This window comes from Protopterus annectens, chromosome 1.part0 (assembly GCF_019279795.1).
Source record: "Protopterus annectens isolate FY-2018-M chromosome 1.part0, PAN1.0, whole genome shotgun sequence".
In the NCBI taxonomy this organism is placed as follows: domain Eukaryota; kingdom Metazoa; phylum Chordata; order Ceratodontiformes; family Protopteridae; genus Protopterus; species Protopterus annectens.
In genome coordinates, this window is record NC_056725.1 from 1,794,071,619 (window position 1) to 1,794,090,827 (window position 19,209).

A 19,209-nucleotide genomic window follows, 5' to 3' on the forward strand; every position below is an offset into this window, starting at 1 on the left:
GAGGTTGGATCAGATACCCAACAGCCGAGGAATGGATGAAAATGACAACATTAGATCAACACTTCTGATCAGGTGAAACAGGGAGTGCTGAACAATCTTTCATGATGCACTTGTTCTGCATCACATTTTGAACATTCACATTTGTGAAGGTTGTGCAATTTATTCTAATCTAACTATGGCAGAAAAGTTTATTGTGTATATAGCATTTTATACTGTTATACTATAATACATTTTCTACATCAAATTTTGAATATGATTTACTCCAGTTATATAAACAAAATTCTGACCTCATTATACATAGCTCTCAACCTCTTTTACCATGAGAATCAGTGACACTTTTTTAAAATAGTAGTACTATAAATTTGTGAAGTTGACAGAGTAAGAGAATGTGAATTCACATTTATTTATTTAGAATTTATTTACAGGGATAGTACAGCTAGGCAACAAAGCCCCTTTTCAGTGGAGACCTAGGCAGAGGCTCCAAATACAAAAATAGTTAAAAAGAAACATTGGAAATACATAATAATAATATGCACATACATAATACACAAATACATTTAAAAGGTATAAAAGCAGTACAAAATAATGAGTTATAGAAACTGTGTTAGAGTAAATATAATTGAAAAACACTAACATAAGAATAAGTAGAAAATGAACAATTTAGAAAAATACAATATTTTACAATATATGAAAAGAACTAATAATGAAAAAGGTAGGAAACTAAAGGGAAAAAAAGAAAGTATAAGTATAGTAGTAAAAAAAGATAATAATAGAATGTAATAGAAAGTTGTGAAGGTGATAAGACATACAAAATGGGTATTACATTTGTAAAGAAAAAAAAAAAGAGGACAGCAAAAAAGTTGAGGAAAGTGAAGTTAAGAAAAGTACTACACATTCCAAAGTATGATTAAACAATAATTCATGTTTAGATATGAAACACTGGGTAAATTAGGTTTAGCCAGGAGATAAACAAGTGCATTTTTGTATTTCATATTTAAAGAGTATGAGGAATTTTATTTGTCTTACTTTTAAGGCATTTTCCTTTTTTTTTTTAATGCATTTGATTGCTACCAACAGTAACCTGCCTTTAAAAGAAGTCTGTAAGTTTAACTATTGCCATTATTTACCAAGCGTAATCACCATTTTTAAAAGGAATTAGATGGGACAGAGCAAAATTTTGAACGTAAATAAGGAACATCCCTGAAAATCATCGAGAGATGAGAAGTATATGATCGCTTTATACCCGGCCTTATTGTTTCCTCCCTTTCATCCTATCTTTTCTCCTTAGATCCTAGCTGTACACAGCCAGCCCTCTGGAAATTGCTCAACTGCATTGTAAAGAAGCAATTGACAATTTTCATTGCCTATGTCTTGTGTATATATCTTAATCACAGGTGAACATAAAACACTTGTGTAATATTGCAGATTTCATGTGTTTCTCTGTTTGCTTAATTTCTCAATAAATTTTGTAAATGTTATATATTTGTAAAATTCGTACTTATTGTTTGCACATCTCTGCATTGCTGGTTCCATACTCCAGGCTGAGCAAGAAAATGGTCAATGGAGATTGATGTTTTACTTCAGTCAACAAATGTACAAAATAAAATAAAAAACATTACATAATACTGCTTTCCTTTATTTTGTTATGGTACTGCCACTAATTCGGATAAACTGTTCCTCTTGCACATTTTATACCTGAGAAATATCTTTGGAACAGCCCAAATACTTAGTTAACAAATAAATAACTTTGAAGAGAAAATAGCAGTGGCACTACCAGTCTCCCTTAAAGGGGACTTGTCAATTATCCCACCCAGCTAAAATGAAGGAATGTGACTGATGCTGCTAGTGACCACTTTCTCATTTATTTTGCACCTTGAAACACAAGGGTCACAAAAATCACAAGTGAACATACATTTCTTTCCAAAAATCATACTTAAAGAATACATGAATGCCATACAAAAAGAGTTCTTGAATGTCATACAAGTAGAGTTCTTAAATAACCTGATAATAATAATCTGGACCCCTGCCAATAATTTTATCATACAAGGTCTCACTAAAGATCAGAGCTAGTTCAACTCCAGGGTCAATGCAGGCAGAAAAACAAAAAGGAGCAAACAACCCCCATCTCAAATGACTTTCTGAACATCTCCAGAAATAAATGTCTTACAACAACAAAACCACATTTTTTGCAAATAAACTGAGTTACTTAAGTTATTCCGAGAGTAAACATCTTTCAGAAATAAATGAAGGAAATTAAGGCAACAAGCAATCACATTTATATTCCTATGTAATGTAATAGCTAGTATGTGAGAAAATGTATATTGATGTTTAAGACGAGAGGTAATCTTCAGTGTCAACCTCCCCATGATAAAGGTAACAACATATATAGTAGCTCTACCTGTAGGAGTGACACTGTTTGCGAGAAATGATGTTGCTCCATTGTGGACGTTGAATAAAGAGCAGCCAGCGGATGATCAAATTTCTGCAGGTAGCTGTTACTGTAACCCCTGTGATCAAGGTCATGACATAGGCATGCCACAAGAAGGCCTTTACGCTGTGGAAGACAAAGAAATCAGTGGTGACTGGTGAAAAAACATTATGCTGCAATGTCTAGTGCTACCTCTTGGTGTCCCCGTACAATTCATATTCCAAACAACAGGCTACCTCAACAGTTAAACAGATTTTTTACCATGTCATATTGTTTTGTACTGCACAAAGTTACCAATTTCATATAACAGCACAGGTTACAAATCTCAATTTTATTCAACAGACATTAACAATGATTAAACATGTATGAGCAAATAAAGAAACCACACATCACCATACCAACCTTTTCCCCATCAGGATTTCAGTTTTATTTTTAGCATTCATCAGTTAGTAAAACATTTAGGTAAACTACATACATGAATGCAGAGTACTAGTTGTCAAAAGGTAGCATCACAAATAGCTGTAATAACATGAAACGTATAGTACAGTTGTGTAAGTAAACTTACCATAACAGTAGATTTTCTAATAGATCACTGTTGCGGTAGCCTTAGCTAAATAGGTCCTACCCCCAGTGACTTACAAAACTAAAAGGCCACCTTGCATGCACTCCAGCTGTCAGGAGCTCAAGCACAGCTCCATATAAAGATAGTTGGGAACATAAAAAGCTTTAGAACATGTTTTGCCTAGGAGGGAGGTAAGAGCATGGACAGAACAATCCTAGGAAACAAACCCAACAATAAACTATGTACAAAAGGGTGACACGTTCATACCTTGGCAACACAAAAGAAAAAAAAAGACAAGCAAAAATGGGGTTACTGGAGGGAAGGCTATGGCTATAATGATAGATTAGAATATCAGCTGTTAAGGTAAGCTAACTTACACAACTATACTGCACTATGTTTTTAATACAAACATCACTGTTGCAGTAACCTAAGTCAAATAGATAGATTTTCATAGCTTAAAAAAAACTAACAAATGGAGGAGACCATGAGCCCCTGGAAATGGTCATAAAAAGCCTATCCTGGACCTGGAAAAGGAATCTAGTCTGTAATACTTTGTATACTTCTAGAGTCCACCCCTTTCCATAAAGCCACCAAATAAGTTAAATCCCTTGTGGCATGGTTCCTATTCATGCTTGGATGTGGCTTACTATGTTGACTATAACAAAAAGCAATTGCATGAGACAACCACCTGGAAATGGTAAGCTTTGACAATGGTTGTCCTTTCCTCTTAACTTTGTAGGACACAAACACCTGATCAGCTTTCCTGAAGGCTTAAGTTGTGCCTGTGGACATCTAGAGTGTGAAGAAAAAAAATTCCCTTATTCTTGGGTTCAGGAAAGAAGACAGGGAGAGTTAGGCTAGAAGTAAACTCTTAGACCCTTTTTGCCAAAAAAAGAGGATTGGTTCTCAAAAAAAAAAAATTGCCCTTGAGAATTAGGTAGGGTTGACTCATCAGAAGTGCATGTAACTCAAATACTCACCTGGCAGATGTCACAGCAATATGGCAGATGTCACAGCAATAAATAAAAGTGTTCCATGTTAAGAACTTGAGTTAATCCTGATGAGCTGGTTCAAACTGAGATGAAGTAAGCTTTCCAAGTGCAAAGCTAAGACTCTAAGGAGTAGACATCTGTTACCTAGGTGGATGGATATGCAACATCCCTTTCAAAAATTGCTTAACCTGAGTATGATTAGAAAGGGGAGACCAAACGAACAATAAGCAGAAATTCCAAACAAATTTACCTTGATAGAGGATTACAGAAGGACAGAGGATAGTAACTCAAACAAATAATCAAAGACCAGATACAGCCAAGTCTAAAGAAGGTCCTGTTTCTTGGACTAGCTTCAGCTAGGAAATCTTTTTCATTTACACATATATATGATTTCCTAGTAGTAGGGCATATGGCTCCTTTAGTACCTGCTGCACATCCTCAGAAAAAGGGTGCCTAAAAGTTAAGAAAATCCTATCATCTAGGCAGTTAATTGAAGATTTATCAGGCTGGGCTATATCTAACAATTCCTGTCTTGTGTGAGCACACCCAGTCTGTGGGGAGCTGGTAACTGCCCATGGTCAGACTGAAAAGATGAGAGAAAGTACAATTTTGTAACGAAACTTACCATAACAGTATATGTTCTAATGATCACTGCTGCAGTAGCCTTAGCTATATGGGTTATATCCAGCCAAGGCTACAATGGCCAACCAACTTCCAAAGCTTCAGGGCACCTTCCACATGTCCAAATTGTCAGGCAGCTCGAGCTGAACTGACTAAAAGACAAATATGGGCACCAAGCCCTTTAGAGCTTTCCTACCAACAGAGACAGAGATAAGAGACGGTGAACTCTGAAAGGATAGTGCTAGGAAAAAAATAAATAAATAAATGTACACACTCTGGCATACCAAAAACACACCAAATAACACGGCTAGTATGTAGGGAGGAAGAGAATACTACAGCAGTAATCATTCAAACATATACTGTTATGGTATGTTTACTTACAATACTGTACAATGTTCATCATATTGACCACAGCTGCAGTAGCCTTAGCTATATGGGTAGATTACCCTAACTTACTATATTTGGGAGGTGGAAATAGAAGAGTCCAGGAACCCCTGGAGAATGGTGTAAGCAAAGCCTGACCTGAACCTAAAGAAGAAGTCAAGCTTACAGTGCTTTGTAAAATTATGTACAGAACACCAAATAGTAGCTTCTAGAATACTTCTAGAATTCATCACTTTCCAAAAAGCCATAGATGAAGCCAAGGCCCTGGTAGAGTGGGCCTTGACCATGCCTGTAATAATATTGTTATGGTGAATATATCAAAAGGTAATAGCCTTAGACAACCATTTGTAAATAGTCTGTTTTGACACAGGTTGTCCTGTCTTACCTTCACAAGAAATGAACAATTGATCTTAAGATTTGAAAGATTTAGTTCTGTCAAGATAGTATCAGAGTTGTCTGTGTACAACCAAGGTATGAAGTATCCTCACTCACTCTTTTTTAGGTTCAGGGAAGAAAATGGAAATATGGATAGTTTAGCTTAAAGTAAACTCAGATACCACTTTAGGCATACAAGGAGGATTAGTTCTCAAAAAAAAAATCGTCCAAGTGGAAAAGGAGATAGGGTTGAGTCTCCATAAGAGCTTGCAATTCAAGTACTCTTCTTGCAGGGGTCAGATCAATTAGTAAAACTGTTTTCCATGTCAAGAACCTCAAGTCAGTCATGGCAGCTGGTTCAAATACAGCAATGTTAGCTTCTCTAACAAAAAATTAAGATCCCAAGGAGTGGCCACCACCTCTTGTGCAAAACTCCGTTCAACAAATTTGACATGAGACTGCACTGAAAGAAGAGGATCCATGGGGAGCCATGCTGAAAATGCTGATAAATTAGCCTTGAAAGAGGAATAAGAAAAGCCAAAGGATTAGTAACATGCAAAATACATTAAAACCAGAGAACATCTAGCCCTGAATGGGTGATGTTTATGTTATTGGCACCCACCAGAGAATCTTTTCCATTTGTTAATATATGATTTTCTAGTAGTAGGCTTTCTTGCATCCATTAGTACCTGCTGCACATCCTCAGTAGGCAAGTGTTTAAAAGGAATCAAGTCCCTATCTTCAAGGCAGTCAACTGAAGTTGACTGATGATGGGATACATCAAACACCCATCTTCTTGTGTGAGTAAATCCAGTTTGTGAGGAAGCTAGTGGATAACTGGCCCTGGCCATTTTTAAAATAAAGGTGAACCTGGCTGCCTGGCCCAGAAGGGAGAAATAACAATGATCTTGGGGAATTTCTACTGAATCTTCAGGTGTATCTCGGATATTAGTCAAAACCGTCGAAAAGCATACAGGAACATTCCTATCCAAGGAAAAGTAAAGAAAAGGCATCTGTCTTCCAGGCTTTCTTGCAGTGAGTCCTGGAACAGAATCTTGACAGATGATTGTTCTGAGAGGAGGCATAAAGGTCTGCTTGAGGAACTCCCAAATGATGGATCAAACTTTGGAAGACCACCTAATGTAGTTTACATTCATGAGGGTCTGCCCTGGTTATGCTCAACTTGTCTGCTGCATAGTTTTGCTCTGACAGAATGTGGGATACTTGTATTGTGAGACTAAGCCAAAAAGCTATATCCCAAGCTAACATGGCTAGTGTGCAAAGTAGATATTACCTTGTTTCCACACAGTGCATTTTTATCCCTCGTGAAACTGTTCCCCAAGCAAAGTCTGAGGTGCCTGTGGTGACTGACTGCTTTTGAACAGGAGCGGAAAAGAAGAGACCTGGATTTAAGGACATCTGCTGTCTCTCCCAAATTATTTCTCTTCTGACAAACCCCAGCAATGGGATTTGAAAAGATAATGGGTGTTAGCACTAGGACCAAAGAGACTTCAGACACCACTGTATCTTTTTCAAGTGGAGTCTTGACAGGGATATCATGAGAATCACAGAAGCCATGAGACCCACCATCCTGTGGTATTTTCTCACAGTGTCCAAAGTTTCAGTGGAAAAACTTAGAAATATGCCTAGATATAGATGTGTTTTTATCTGTAGAAGAAATGCTCGTTCAAGTGGGGTGTTTAGTTAACATCACAGGATGAAAACCCTGTGTGGAGTCAAGAAAGACTTTTGAATGTTCTCTTGGAACCCTAGCTTGTGTAAGATCTCTTGGTGCAGTGGACAGCCCAAAGGGAAAGTAGAGAAATAAAGACACCCAGAGAGTTCCAGTAGCAGTATGAGCAACAAGACTTATAAAAAAAGAATTTACAATCATACTTAGATGTGTTACAGATACATGTAACTGTACACATTGCAGAAGGAGTCATTACTGGGCACAATGTGGGTGCTACAAAGAGCACTTCTGGCTAACATTAAAAATTGAAACAACACTAATTTTATGAACTTTAATCATGCTTTGACTTAGGAATGGGGTCCATTCCCATCATGGCAATTAGAAACCCAAAAGATTTGGAGAAATTAAATAAGCAGAGAATGGATAATATGATCCAGACACACAAAACCTTAAGAAATGTCCAAGGTCTGGATGTATAGGCATATGATGAAAACACTAGACTAAAATATGTTCATCACAAAACTTGAAAGAAGAAGAAGAGAGGTAAAAGGTTGTGAAGTTGCATCATTTTGAATTTTGGTACTATCACAAACTGGTTTAGGAAACTAAGATCAAGAACTGGTCTCCAAGTATTTTCTTTCTTTTGCATTAAGAACATCCTTGAATAGAAACCCTTCTCTACCTAGGAAGGCGGGACTGGTTCTATCACTGCTTCACACAACATATGATGAAGAGTATGATCCACAAGAAGAAGAATGACCTTCTGGAAAGGAGGGATTTCCTCCTACTGCCATTTGTAACCCTGACGAATGATCTATAGAGCCCATTGGTCTGAAAATATCTGTTGCCAAGCAGAAAAATGGAGATTCACACTTTGCTGAAGAAAAATGGGGCCAGAGTGAGAGGTGGTCACAAGGTCTCTTGAATAGTCATTCAGACTTGTTGGAATGTACTTGGTTTTGAGAGGTTTGAGGCTTCTATTTTGAACACCCTTGCCATTTCTTTTTAAATATCTGTTTAGCTCTATTTTATTGAAACTGTTTATTCTGATTTTGCCAAAACTGGATGAGAAGATAGAGAATTGCTAAGGAAATCTAGAAAAGAAGGGCTGAAAAATCTTAAGAGATTCCCTGGATCAGCTTACCCCTTCCATCACACCTTTTGATCACCTCTGCAGCAGAGTGGCCAAAAACTAAATCTCTATCCATAGGGGAGTTGAAAATCTAATTTTTAAAATCAACTTGGAGGATTTGAAATTGTAACCATACAAACCTCCTCAAAATGCTAACAGTGGCATAGCCCTGGAAGAAGTATCAGCAGAGTCATACACACAATGTAAAAAATGAATAGTGACCTGTGCCAGAGAAGAAACAAAATTATTTAATGCAGATTTTTCCCCAGAAGAAGAAATTGCAGATAAAACGCTCCTCATACTTTCACAATTAGTCAGAACAAACTTTAACATACGAGTCTGATACTTCAAAATTCTGAAAATCAAAGTTGCAGAAGTATATACTTTTTTCCTCATATTTATCAATAATTTTCCCATCTGTATCAGAAAGAACAGTATTTAAATGAATTATCACCAGTGGAATCAACTAAGCTATAGCTGCTGGGTCAGGTTTGGGAATACTGTATAAAAAATTAAAGACAGAAGAAGACTATCAGGAAAATTGCAGGCAGTAGCACACAAACTCTCTAAAGCAGACGGAACAGGAGGAATGGGTGTAGGTTCTGGAAATTCCTTCTGTAATAACTGATATTTTCTGAGGGACTGAGAAACTTCAGTGTTCTCCCACTAAAAACACTGGCACATTCTAGCAATTGTCTTGGAGAAAGAGAAAACCCCACAGGTAGAATCAGAAACTGAGCTCTCCTCTGAGTCCAAATCAGAAATCTGAGGAGAGAACACTGTAGCTGTCTCCCTCATCTTGGTAAAGACTAGTCTTATTTGAAAGAAAAAAGCTGCAAGTCTTTAAAAGTGACTTTTGTATTGAAAAATACAGTAACAAATGGTTTTCAGTTACTTTACACAACTGCTAAACTGAAAGGAAAAAAGCGTGCTCCCATTTAAAAGTATGATACAGTCTTGTGACAGTCTGTTGGGAACTTATCTGCGTAGGAAAGGAACAGCACCAAGCTGACCATCGATAATCTAAAGTTTAAGATGAGCATACTTTTCAGTGGCAGCAAAGCTCTGAAGAGCTTATCACCCAAACTTGTCTTTTAGTCAGCTCAGCTCATGCTGCCTCACAGTTTGGGTGCATGGAAGCTGCCCTGAAATTTTGGAAGATGGACTGCAGTTATATCCTTGGCAGGATATAACCCAAATAGCTAAGGCTACTGCAGCAGTGATCAATATGATCAAAAACCACTGTTGGCTGGGCCAAAAGGAAGTCACCACCACATTTTGGAGTCTCTTTCTGGATCTTACGAAGAGCCTTGAATATCAGTGGAAGGGGTGGAAAAGCAGAGAGAAACATTCCCATTACCGGAAATAGAAGTCATCTATCTTCCAGGCCTGGAAGCAAGGAGTCCTGGTGCAGAATTTCTCTAGCTGTCTGTTCTGAAAGGAGGTACCATATATACTCAATGTGTTCTCCACAGCTGGATCAGCTCTTGGAAGACCTCCAGGTGAAATGTCCATTCATTTGGATCTGTCCTGGTCCTGATGAGCTTTTCTGCAATCAGGTTTTGTTTTAATGGGGGGTATGAAGCCTGCAGAGGCAAATTAAGCTGAGTTACTATCTCCTAGGCTGTTACTGCCAGTCTGAAAAGAGGGTATAATCTGGTACCCCCTTGTTTATGTACCATATCACTGCAGTGTTGTCTGTGCACACATGCTTAAGTCCTGAGTACCAGAGATGATTTACTGCTTTCAAAGTAGTGATCACTGACAACATCTCTCTGACATTTATATGCTTCTGCCTGTCTGAAGGGTTCCACAGAACTTATATTTTTCCCCTTTGGAAACTGCATCCCATGCCAAGTCTGATGTATCTGTAGGGTTTCGATTGTATGGGGGTCAGAAGGGAGAGTGGGAGACGTGGATTGCAAGAGATCTGTTCTATTCACTAAAGAAGTTCACAGAACTGGGATTTAAAAGGACAAATGGTGTTGATGCTTACTCCAGACTGATCTAGGGTACCTCTGTATTTTCATCATGTAGAGTTTGGCCATGGTTAACATGATAATTATAGATACCATGTAGCCCAAAATCCTGAGATATTCCATTGGTGATGCAAGGCTGGCTTTGATTGGAAAAAATTCAGGAAGAACTGCTAAAACATCTCTACTTTATTTGGAGGAAGAAAGGCTCTTCCCAGGGCTGAATCTAACAGACAAGTCATGAATACAATTCTATGGGAAAAGATGACAGATTTCTGAAAGTTGATTTGAAAACCCAGACTTAGAAGATTTTGGAAAACTTGTAAAGGCACTTGAGAACTGCAATAAATAAATAAATAAATAAATAAATAAAAAGTCTGCAAAGACAAGACAATCATCTGAATATTGAAAAATGTGAATGCTTAATCCTGCAATAGGCAATGAGTGGAACAAAACACTTTGTGAATACTCTTGGTGCCATGGAAAGTCCAGTAGTTAACACATAAAAATGATAATGTAAGCCACACACATCAAACCTTAAAAATGCCTGGACTGTTTGGCAATGGGAATGTGATGATAAATAGAAGTTATGTTCTTACCATAACGTTCCATGTTAGTTGTCTTCTTCTCGCCTTCTTCTTGCTGGATGGGTTCGGAGCCGACCTCGGCTCCGACTCGGCCACTCTAAAGCTCGAGAGTTGGTTCCACCGGCTCGAGGCTCCCCTTATATCCCACAATGCTAGGCGAGAGTTACCTCAGATATCGTTTGTAAGCTAACCCCAGCTTAAGATAGTAACAGTATAAAACAGAATAACTATAACAGAGACCACCTCTAACAACAGGGAGAAGAAGGGTGACCTACATCCTGAAACAAGAAATATGCATAATAGCATATAGCTAAGAAAGAGGTGGTAGAAAGAGAGGTCACGATCACAACTCCTCTAGGTCTGTCCAGGCCAGGGGAAGGAGGGTGGGGCCTTAAGAAGAAGGCGAAGAAGACAACTAACATGGAAGCGTTATGGTAAGAACATAACTTCTATATGTTAAGTTGTCTATCTCGCCTTCATTCTTGCTGGATGGGACGCGTCCTAGCACCTTGTCCCGGGTGGCCTAACGGAACAGACTCCTGAGAACAGTGGAACCAAAATTAGCTCTATGCCTAGAAGCTAAATCCAACTTATAATGGGAAATAAAAGTGTGAGCAGTAGCCCAAGTAGCCGCTGCACAAATCGTGTCAATAGGCAGTCTGTCTTGGAAGGCTAGAGAAGTAGCCAAAGCTCTGGTGGAATGGGCTTTAGGCTTATTAGGCAGTTTTTGTGTCTAATCTCATAAACAAGGGTAATCAGAGATGTTAGCCATCTGGATAAAGATACCTTTGAAACTGGAAGTCCCTTTCTGCTTTCCGGATAGGAGACAAACAGCTGATCAGATTTTCTGAATTGTTTCGTCCTGTCCAAGTAGTACCTTAATTGACGATGAACATCCAGACAGTGTAATTTTTGTTCAGACCTATTTGAATACTCCGGGAAAAGACAGGGAGGTCAATGCACTGGTTTAGATTTGATGTTGAAACCACCTTAGGCAAAAAGGATGGGTTAGTTCGTAAGGAAACTCTGTCCTTATGGAACACAAGGTAAGGAGAACGACAACTGAGTGCTTGAAGTTCTGAAATTCTTCTAGCTGATGTGATAGCCACCAGAAAGAGAGTTTTCCATGATAATAACTTTAAGGAACATGAAGCTGCAGGTTCGAAGGGGAAAGAATCAAAGAAGCAAGAACTAAATTTAGGTCCCAAGGAGAAGGAGGATTTCTTACAGGAGGTCTGAGCAGAAAAACTCCTTTCAAAAAGGCTTTGCAGAGTTTGTGGGACATTAGGGCGGATTCAGAAATACCCACATGGAAATTAGAAATAGCTGCCAATTGAACCTTAAGAGCAGATGGAGATGAACCTGCATGGAAGAGTTCAGCAAGAAAATCGAGGACTAGTTGGATGGAAGCGGTGAAAGGATCTATGTCCTTTCCTTGTGCCCAATATGAAAATCGTTTCCACTTACTCAAATAAATCTTTCGAGTGGAAGATTTATGGGAAGCTATCAAAATATCTCTAACAGAGTGAGATAATTGAGGAAGCCTGGCTACGGTTGGAAGTGGAGGAACCAAGCAGTGAGGTTCAGAGAGGGAGGGAGCGATGAAACTGACCCGACTGATGGATCAAAAGATCTGGAACTAGGTCCAGATTCCACGGTCGCTCAAAAGAAATCGATGCAGAAAGGGGAACCACACTTGTCGAGGCCAGTAAGGAGCAATGAGGATCAATGAGGCCTTCTGAGCGATAGCTTTCTGTATTACTTGAGAGATCAGTGGGAAAGGAGGAAATGCATACAGAAGTCCCGGGCCAAACTTGGACTAGCGTCCCTGCTGGGTTGGCCTGGTAAAGGGAATAGAGTGAAGTATTCTCTGCACTTGCTGTTTTGGGGAGTAGCAAAAGATCGCAGCAAGGCTGACCCCACTTGAGAAAAATCTCTCTCACTACAGAGTCTTTCAGAGACCACTCGTGAGGCATGAGAATAGCTCTGCTCAACTTGTCCGCAATGTGATTGGACTTCCGGGGATGTGCGTTGCTATCAGAAAACGCTGAGAAGAAATCGCCCATTGCCACAGTCTGAGTGCTTCTCGACACAGGGCGTATGATCTGGTTCCGCCTTGTTTGTTGATGTACCACAGTACAGACATATTGTCTGTCTGGATTGCAATCGTTCCCAAGGGAAGAGAGTGTTGAAGGGCTTGCAACGCTAAAAGCACTGCTCTCATCTCCAGAACATTTATGTGCAAGTGGCATTCGTTTGGTTGCCATGTGCCCTGGACTGTCCTGCCCTGATAATGCCCCCCCCACCCGATCAGGGAGGCATCCGTTGTCAGAGTAGCAACCGGAGGAGGTGGAACAAATGGTCTCCCCAACAGGAGCTGGGGGGAAGACATCCACCACATGAGATGCTTTTTGCACGCTTGCGTGATCATAATGGTGTGAGACATTGGAAGTTCCTGGTATGACCATTGAGAAAAGAGCATCCACTGAAGGATCCGCATGTGGTATCTGGCCAATGGAAGGAGGGTATGGCCGCTGCCATGATTCCCAACACCTTTAGAACTAACCTGGCTTTGGCTCTGTTGTTGTTGAGAAGTAGTGATACCAATTTTTGAATGTCTGATATACTTTGGTTCGTTAGTGTTGCAGACATGTTTACAGTATCTAATTTTGCGCCTATGTAGGTAATAGTGCGACAAGGCGACAAAACAGACTTTTCGCAATTTATTGAGATACCCAGTTTTTGACAGACGCGAAAAGTGTAATCTCTGGCCATCAGAAGGAGATGCTTGGTGGGAGCTGTGAGGAGCCAGTCGTCCAAATATGGAAACACCTGGAATCCTTGTCGTCTCAGGTGAGAAGCTACCACTCCCATGCATTTGGTAAACACCGGGGCAGTGGTGAGACCAAAGGGCAGGGCCCTGAATTGAAAATGACTGGTTCCCAGCCTGAAGCGGAGGAATCTTCTGGAGCGCTTGTTCATTTTTATGTGATAGTACGCGTCCTGAAGGTCTATAGAGCACATCCAGTTTCCTTTTCCCAACAGGGGAAGAATGGATTGCAGCGTGACCATCCGAAATCTTGTTTTCTTGACCGATCTGTTCAAGATACTGAGATCCAAAATTGGTCTCCAGTCCCCTGTTTTCTTTGGAACTAAAAGAACCTTGAGTAGATTCGGATCCTAGTTGGTCTGCTGGCACTGGCTGAATAGCTCTTTTGCAAGCAGTTTTGAAATTTCCAAAGCTGCTATATCCCTTTGAGCGGGTGGAACATCTGGAAGGGATTTTTTTGACTGACTTGGAGAACGAAGAAAGGGAATAGAATAACCTTCGGAAATGATGGACTGTACCCATTTGTCTTGTGTCAAGGATAGCCAGGCTTCTGGGTACAGTGACAATCTTCCCCCGACTGCCTCCGAAGATGGGCAGTCGGGCAACACCTCAGGGATGCTGAAAGGGCTTATCGGAAGACGTTTCTCGATTGCCCTGGTTCTGCGGACCCCCTCTGCCTCTAGGGCGACGTCTACCATTGTTGTTCCCCCCTCTGCCTCTGGCGGGGAACCGACTCTGTGCGTCAGGCGAAGTCCCTTGAGATTGTTTACGGAACCACATCTTTCCCCCCTTCTGGCCTTTGGGGTAAGGCCTAGAAGGAGTGGAAAAACGGACTCCGACGGCAGAAAGGGTCTTGCCATCCGTCTCGCACCTAGTCAGGGTTTCTTTCACTTGTGGACCAAAAAGGGATGATCCATCAAAAGGGGAGTTTGTGAAAGACGTCTTGAAAGGTTCCGCAAAATTGCATAGCCGCATCCAGGCGTGCCTACGTAAGGCTACCCCTGTTCCAGCGGCTCTGCTCGCTCCATCGGCCGCATAAGAGAGGAGGCGCATGGAGGAGTTGGAAATAGAATTAAGGATAGCCAGCTGTGTGTTCATTTTTTCTTGGAAACCCGCAGCTGTAGGGTCCTTAAGCATTTCACTCGCTTCTTTGATCAAGTCCCTTTGAAGACGAGTGAAATGGCACAGGTAATTCAGCGACCGCATAGTAAATGTCGCTGAGGAGAACATCCGCTTCCCGTACCTATCCATGGACCTAGATTCCTTGTTAGGTGGATGGACAGGCACTGAAGGATCAGCCAGTTCCTTCTTTGTGGCGGCAGCTACCACCATAGCATCCACAGAGACTCCTTTTGATAAAAATTCCTTGTCTGTTGGAGCTGTGATGAATTTGGAGGGTCTCCTGGGAGTGGGGTCCACTGAATCAGGAGCCGTCCATGCCTTTTTAGCAACCACCTGCATGAGGGGGTCGAAGGGGGGGACACCCAGGAGGTGGAAGGACGAGAGCCAAACGCCTCAAGATACACAGATTCGTCCTCCGAAGGGTTGAGGGCTGGCCAATTTCCCCTCTGTTTAAGGATCTCCAGAATGTCTGCAAAAGAGACATCTTCAGAAGGGGAATGGGGGGAACCCTCAGAATCATCCAGATCTGTGTCGGACGTGATAGACTCAGGTGAGTCAATGTGCTTCCTCTTGCACTTCCTCTTCCGAGGGGCTCTTCTGCCAAATCAGGAGAGGCCTCGGAAGAGGATGAAATCCCACAGGGGCTCCTGAGGAGTTGGCTCTCTGCGGTCCGGGATGAGGGAGTGAGTCGACTTACCCTGAGGCAGCATAGAGGGAGGGGCTGGCGGAGCCGACTGTGGAGTAGAGCCAGGCTCTAACACACTCCGCATGACCTCGAAAGCACCCCTGTCAGGCAGAGCCAGAGATCCCCGCTCCGAGGAGCTAAAGACCCCCTCGGCACCGACAGTGATGGCTCCGAGGCCGATGTCGGAGCCGAACTCACCAGCGCCCGAAGCACCGAGAGGGAGAGGGGTCGGACAAGGGTCCGATGCCACTCATCCCCTCGGAGCCGGCGAGGGAAGTCCGGCGCCGAGATTCCTCCATGGAAGAAAGCGGAGCCGAGCGGGCGAAGACAATTGTCTCGGCTCGAGGTGACCACAGTCTCGGTTCCGACACGACCCGGCTCCGAGCTCAAGAGAGTCGAAGGAGGAAGGAGTTGATGGACGGGACAGGCACCGACTGATGAGTCGGGCTCTGAAGCATCTGGGCTAGTGCCTCAGACTTGAGTAGTCGACTCACCACCCTCTGAAGGTCATGATCAGACAACCTCGATGACCTAGAGGAATGAGACCTTTGGCTCCGTTCAGACAGCAGGGGAGAACCTGGAGCCGAATGAACGGAGCCAAGAGAAGGTGACCTAGACCTCTTTCTGGTTGTCGGCTCCGAAGATCTTGTCGGAGCCGACACGGGTACCTCGATAACCTCGGCTCCGGCCGGAGCCGAGGGAGCCACAGAAACTGTGGACTGAGTCTTATCGGCTCCAGCCGGAGCCGATAAAGGCAAAGGTTGAACAACCTGAGGTCTCGGCTCAGAAGCGGGCGAAGACCTCGATGCCTTGGAGGGCTTCCCTGTTGAAACAGACAGGGAATCCTCAGGCTTCAACAAGCCTCTCAAAATGAGCTTGTTTTTTCTTTCCTACCGGACCCTGGGGCTGAAGCCATGGCAGACAGCACAGGAGTCCTGCAGGTGCAAAGGCCCCAGACAATAGACACAAGAAGTGTGGCGTCTGTCAGAGACATTTTCTGACAGCACGCATCACACTTCTTGAATCCCGAGACCTTTGCTTCTTTAGACATAGCCTAACTGGTGAACACAAACACACACTCAAACACACCAGTTATACCCTGTCAAAAAACACAATTATAGTAAAAGTATACTAAAAATAAGTACAATAAGCAGTAGTACACTACACAAACACTCCCTAGGGAAGGGAAGGCCTAAGGCCCAAGGGAAGAACTAAAAGTTCTTTTGACAAGAAACGGGAAGAAAATAGGTTCGGGGATAGAGTTTAATAAACTACACTAATTTAGGAATAATTAAACTAAAAAAGGGGAAACAAGAGTAACTTTTTATAGAAAAAGTTAAAACTTACCAGGAACCGGTAGAAAAACCAACCTCGAAGCTGTAGCGGCAAACGAGATCTGAGGTAACTCTCGCCTAGCATTGTGGGATATAAGGGGAGCCTCGAGCCGGTGGAACCAACTCTCGAGCTTTAGAGTGGCCGAGTCGGAGCCGAGGTCGGCTCCGAACCCATCCAGCAAGAATGAAGGCGAGATAGACAACTTAACATCCATTCTTTAAATCTAGTTGTACCATTTGGGGCAGTGATTATATTAGAGGAAGAAAAGAGTAAGTAGATAACATTTTGAACTTCAGAATCCTCACAAAACATTTAGAAATTAAGGGTCTAGCAAAGGCCTTCAGGAGCCTTCTCTTTTTATTAGTATCAGAAAAATTACTGAATAAAAACTTCTACTCAAGTGGCAAAGAGGTACATGTTCCATAACTCTCTGGGCTAGCATCTGGTATAGTATGGGAAGAAAAAGAGAACATTAATTCACTGGGCAAGGGGCAATGAAGACTCCCGTGGGAATAAGGGAGGGATTTCCACTGCCAAGAGTAACTCTTTTGAATTACATTCCCAATTTTCTGTAATAATCTGGTACCACAAAGGAAGACGATATATCTCAGAGATATAGAGAAGATCTCAGGGATGGAAGAGGTGAGAAGTATGAGTGGACCAATAGTCACAATGACTGAAGTAGCTGTCTATTTTATTTAATTTTTCTTTTCCTTTTGGAGCCTTAGTTGAGGCAGATGGGGCGGAAGAAGGGTTGAAAAATCTGAGACACTCTTTGCATTAATGTTCCACTTTCATCACACTTCTTTAACACTTCAGCTGCAGAAGGGCCAAAGAGTTTTAAACACCTACAGGAATATTCTGAAAATGAAGGACAAGCAGTCTTCTCAATACTGACCCCGGAAGCAGCAGCATCATAAGCACACTTTAAAATGTGCTACATAACTTCAAAAACAGTTGTAACAGTGGCATTCAGAGATTTTTGTTTACCTCAAACGAATGAAGGATAACTATTAACTTCTACATTCTCAAAAGATATAAGTAAAAACTTAAGTCAAAGCACTAGAGAAATACAAGTTCTTCTACAACTTATCACTTACTTTCCCATTCTTGTCAGGGAGACTGGGGTTGGCAGCAGTAAACTGTTTAGCAGAAGCAGTTTTGGATAAAGGAACCACAACTGGATTTGCTTTAGGATTTGAAAAAATGCTTAGGAGTCTGAGGTACCCTACATAACCTGTCAGACTAGAAGCAGGAGACTGACTATCAGGTAAACTAGAATTTGTATGAAAACATTTAACACAAGATGAATAGCTACAAAACCGGACATTTCCAACTGTAACAAATCACAACATATTTTCTGTGCTACAGGATTTTCATTCTGCTCCCTCTGAAACCCTTCTTCAATCTTAAGATAAAGTTTTTGAAAAGGATACATCTTTGGGGGATCTGAAACCATAATTTCCTCAAAATCAGAATGTTAAGATTGTGAAGAAATTTTTAAGGAAAAAGAAGGCAAGAAAAAAACACAAAATGCTCCTTAGCAAATCCCAGTAAATCTTCCCTGCACATAGAAATACTAACAAGAAACTGGAAGTTTCCCTCATTATGTCCACCTTTCCTGGGCAACTCCCTGAAAAAGAAGCAACTTGAAGCAGGTTCCCTAAGCCATCTAAGTAAAGAACATTCTCCTATCTCAGCTAAGTGCACAACCTTCATCCACTCCTTCCACTGAGATCAACAGAAGTAGTTCTCTCTTGCCCTACAAAGGCATCCCTACAGCCACAGACAACATGGCTATCCTTTGGTCTTAGGTGGCTGAAAATGCTACACCAAGAGGATGGAGAGGGGATAGGAGTGGTCTGAGGAACAACAAGCAGCCACTGCAGAGTCACCCACCACCATCTCTGACACAAGAGGAACCCCTGGAAATAGTCCTAAGAAAGATGGTTCTGGACATAGAAAAATAATCTAATTCGTAGCACTTTGTACAAGTGTGTAATGGGGAATAAGTTACACCTAAAGACACCCTAAAAACTTTTTTCTTCTTGTGGACTTGGGGACGGTAGAATCGCAGAGCCTGGTGGTTGCTCCTCTGATAAGCCAAGAAAGAGAGACAGAAAGTGGTTAGCAGGGCCTCGGTAAGCCAGTACAGTAGAAACCAGTGGTTCTGAGGTAAGTAAACCATTGACAGTTCCTCACAAGCACCATATCCTGTCCCCAGTACACAAAACATGAGTACAAATTCTGCAACAAAAAAATTTAATTCTACACAAAAAATGTTCACATAAGCGTTTACATATATACTCCCTTAGAAATGCAATGATTGCCCCCGCACCTCCACCACAAAAAAATTGTATACATATATATATATATATATATATATATATATATACATTTATTATATGTTTCTTCTTAAACCATGCATCAGTCACAAGAAAAGAAGTTTTCCTCAGAAAAAAAAATAGTGGAAGGTTTTCCCCAACT

The 19,209-nt window shown here is 41.4% G+C and overlaps 1 protein-coding gene across 2 annotated transcripts in view; it reads right to left on the reverse strand.

Annotated features, from left to right (window-relative positions):
* The window catches only part of PDE10A (phosphodiesterase 10A), a 4,065,478-nt gene that overhangs the window by 411,344 nt on the left and 3,634,925 nt on the right, over window positions 1-19,209 (reverse strand). For both annotated transcript variants that reach the window (XM_044069581.1, XM_044069571.1), the window contains exon 17: window positions 2,399-2,554. In XM_044069581.1, coding sequence (XP_043925516.1) covers window positions 2,399-2,554 — 156 coding nt within the window. The remainder of the gene's footprint in view (window positions 1-2,398; window positions 2,555-19,209) is intronic.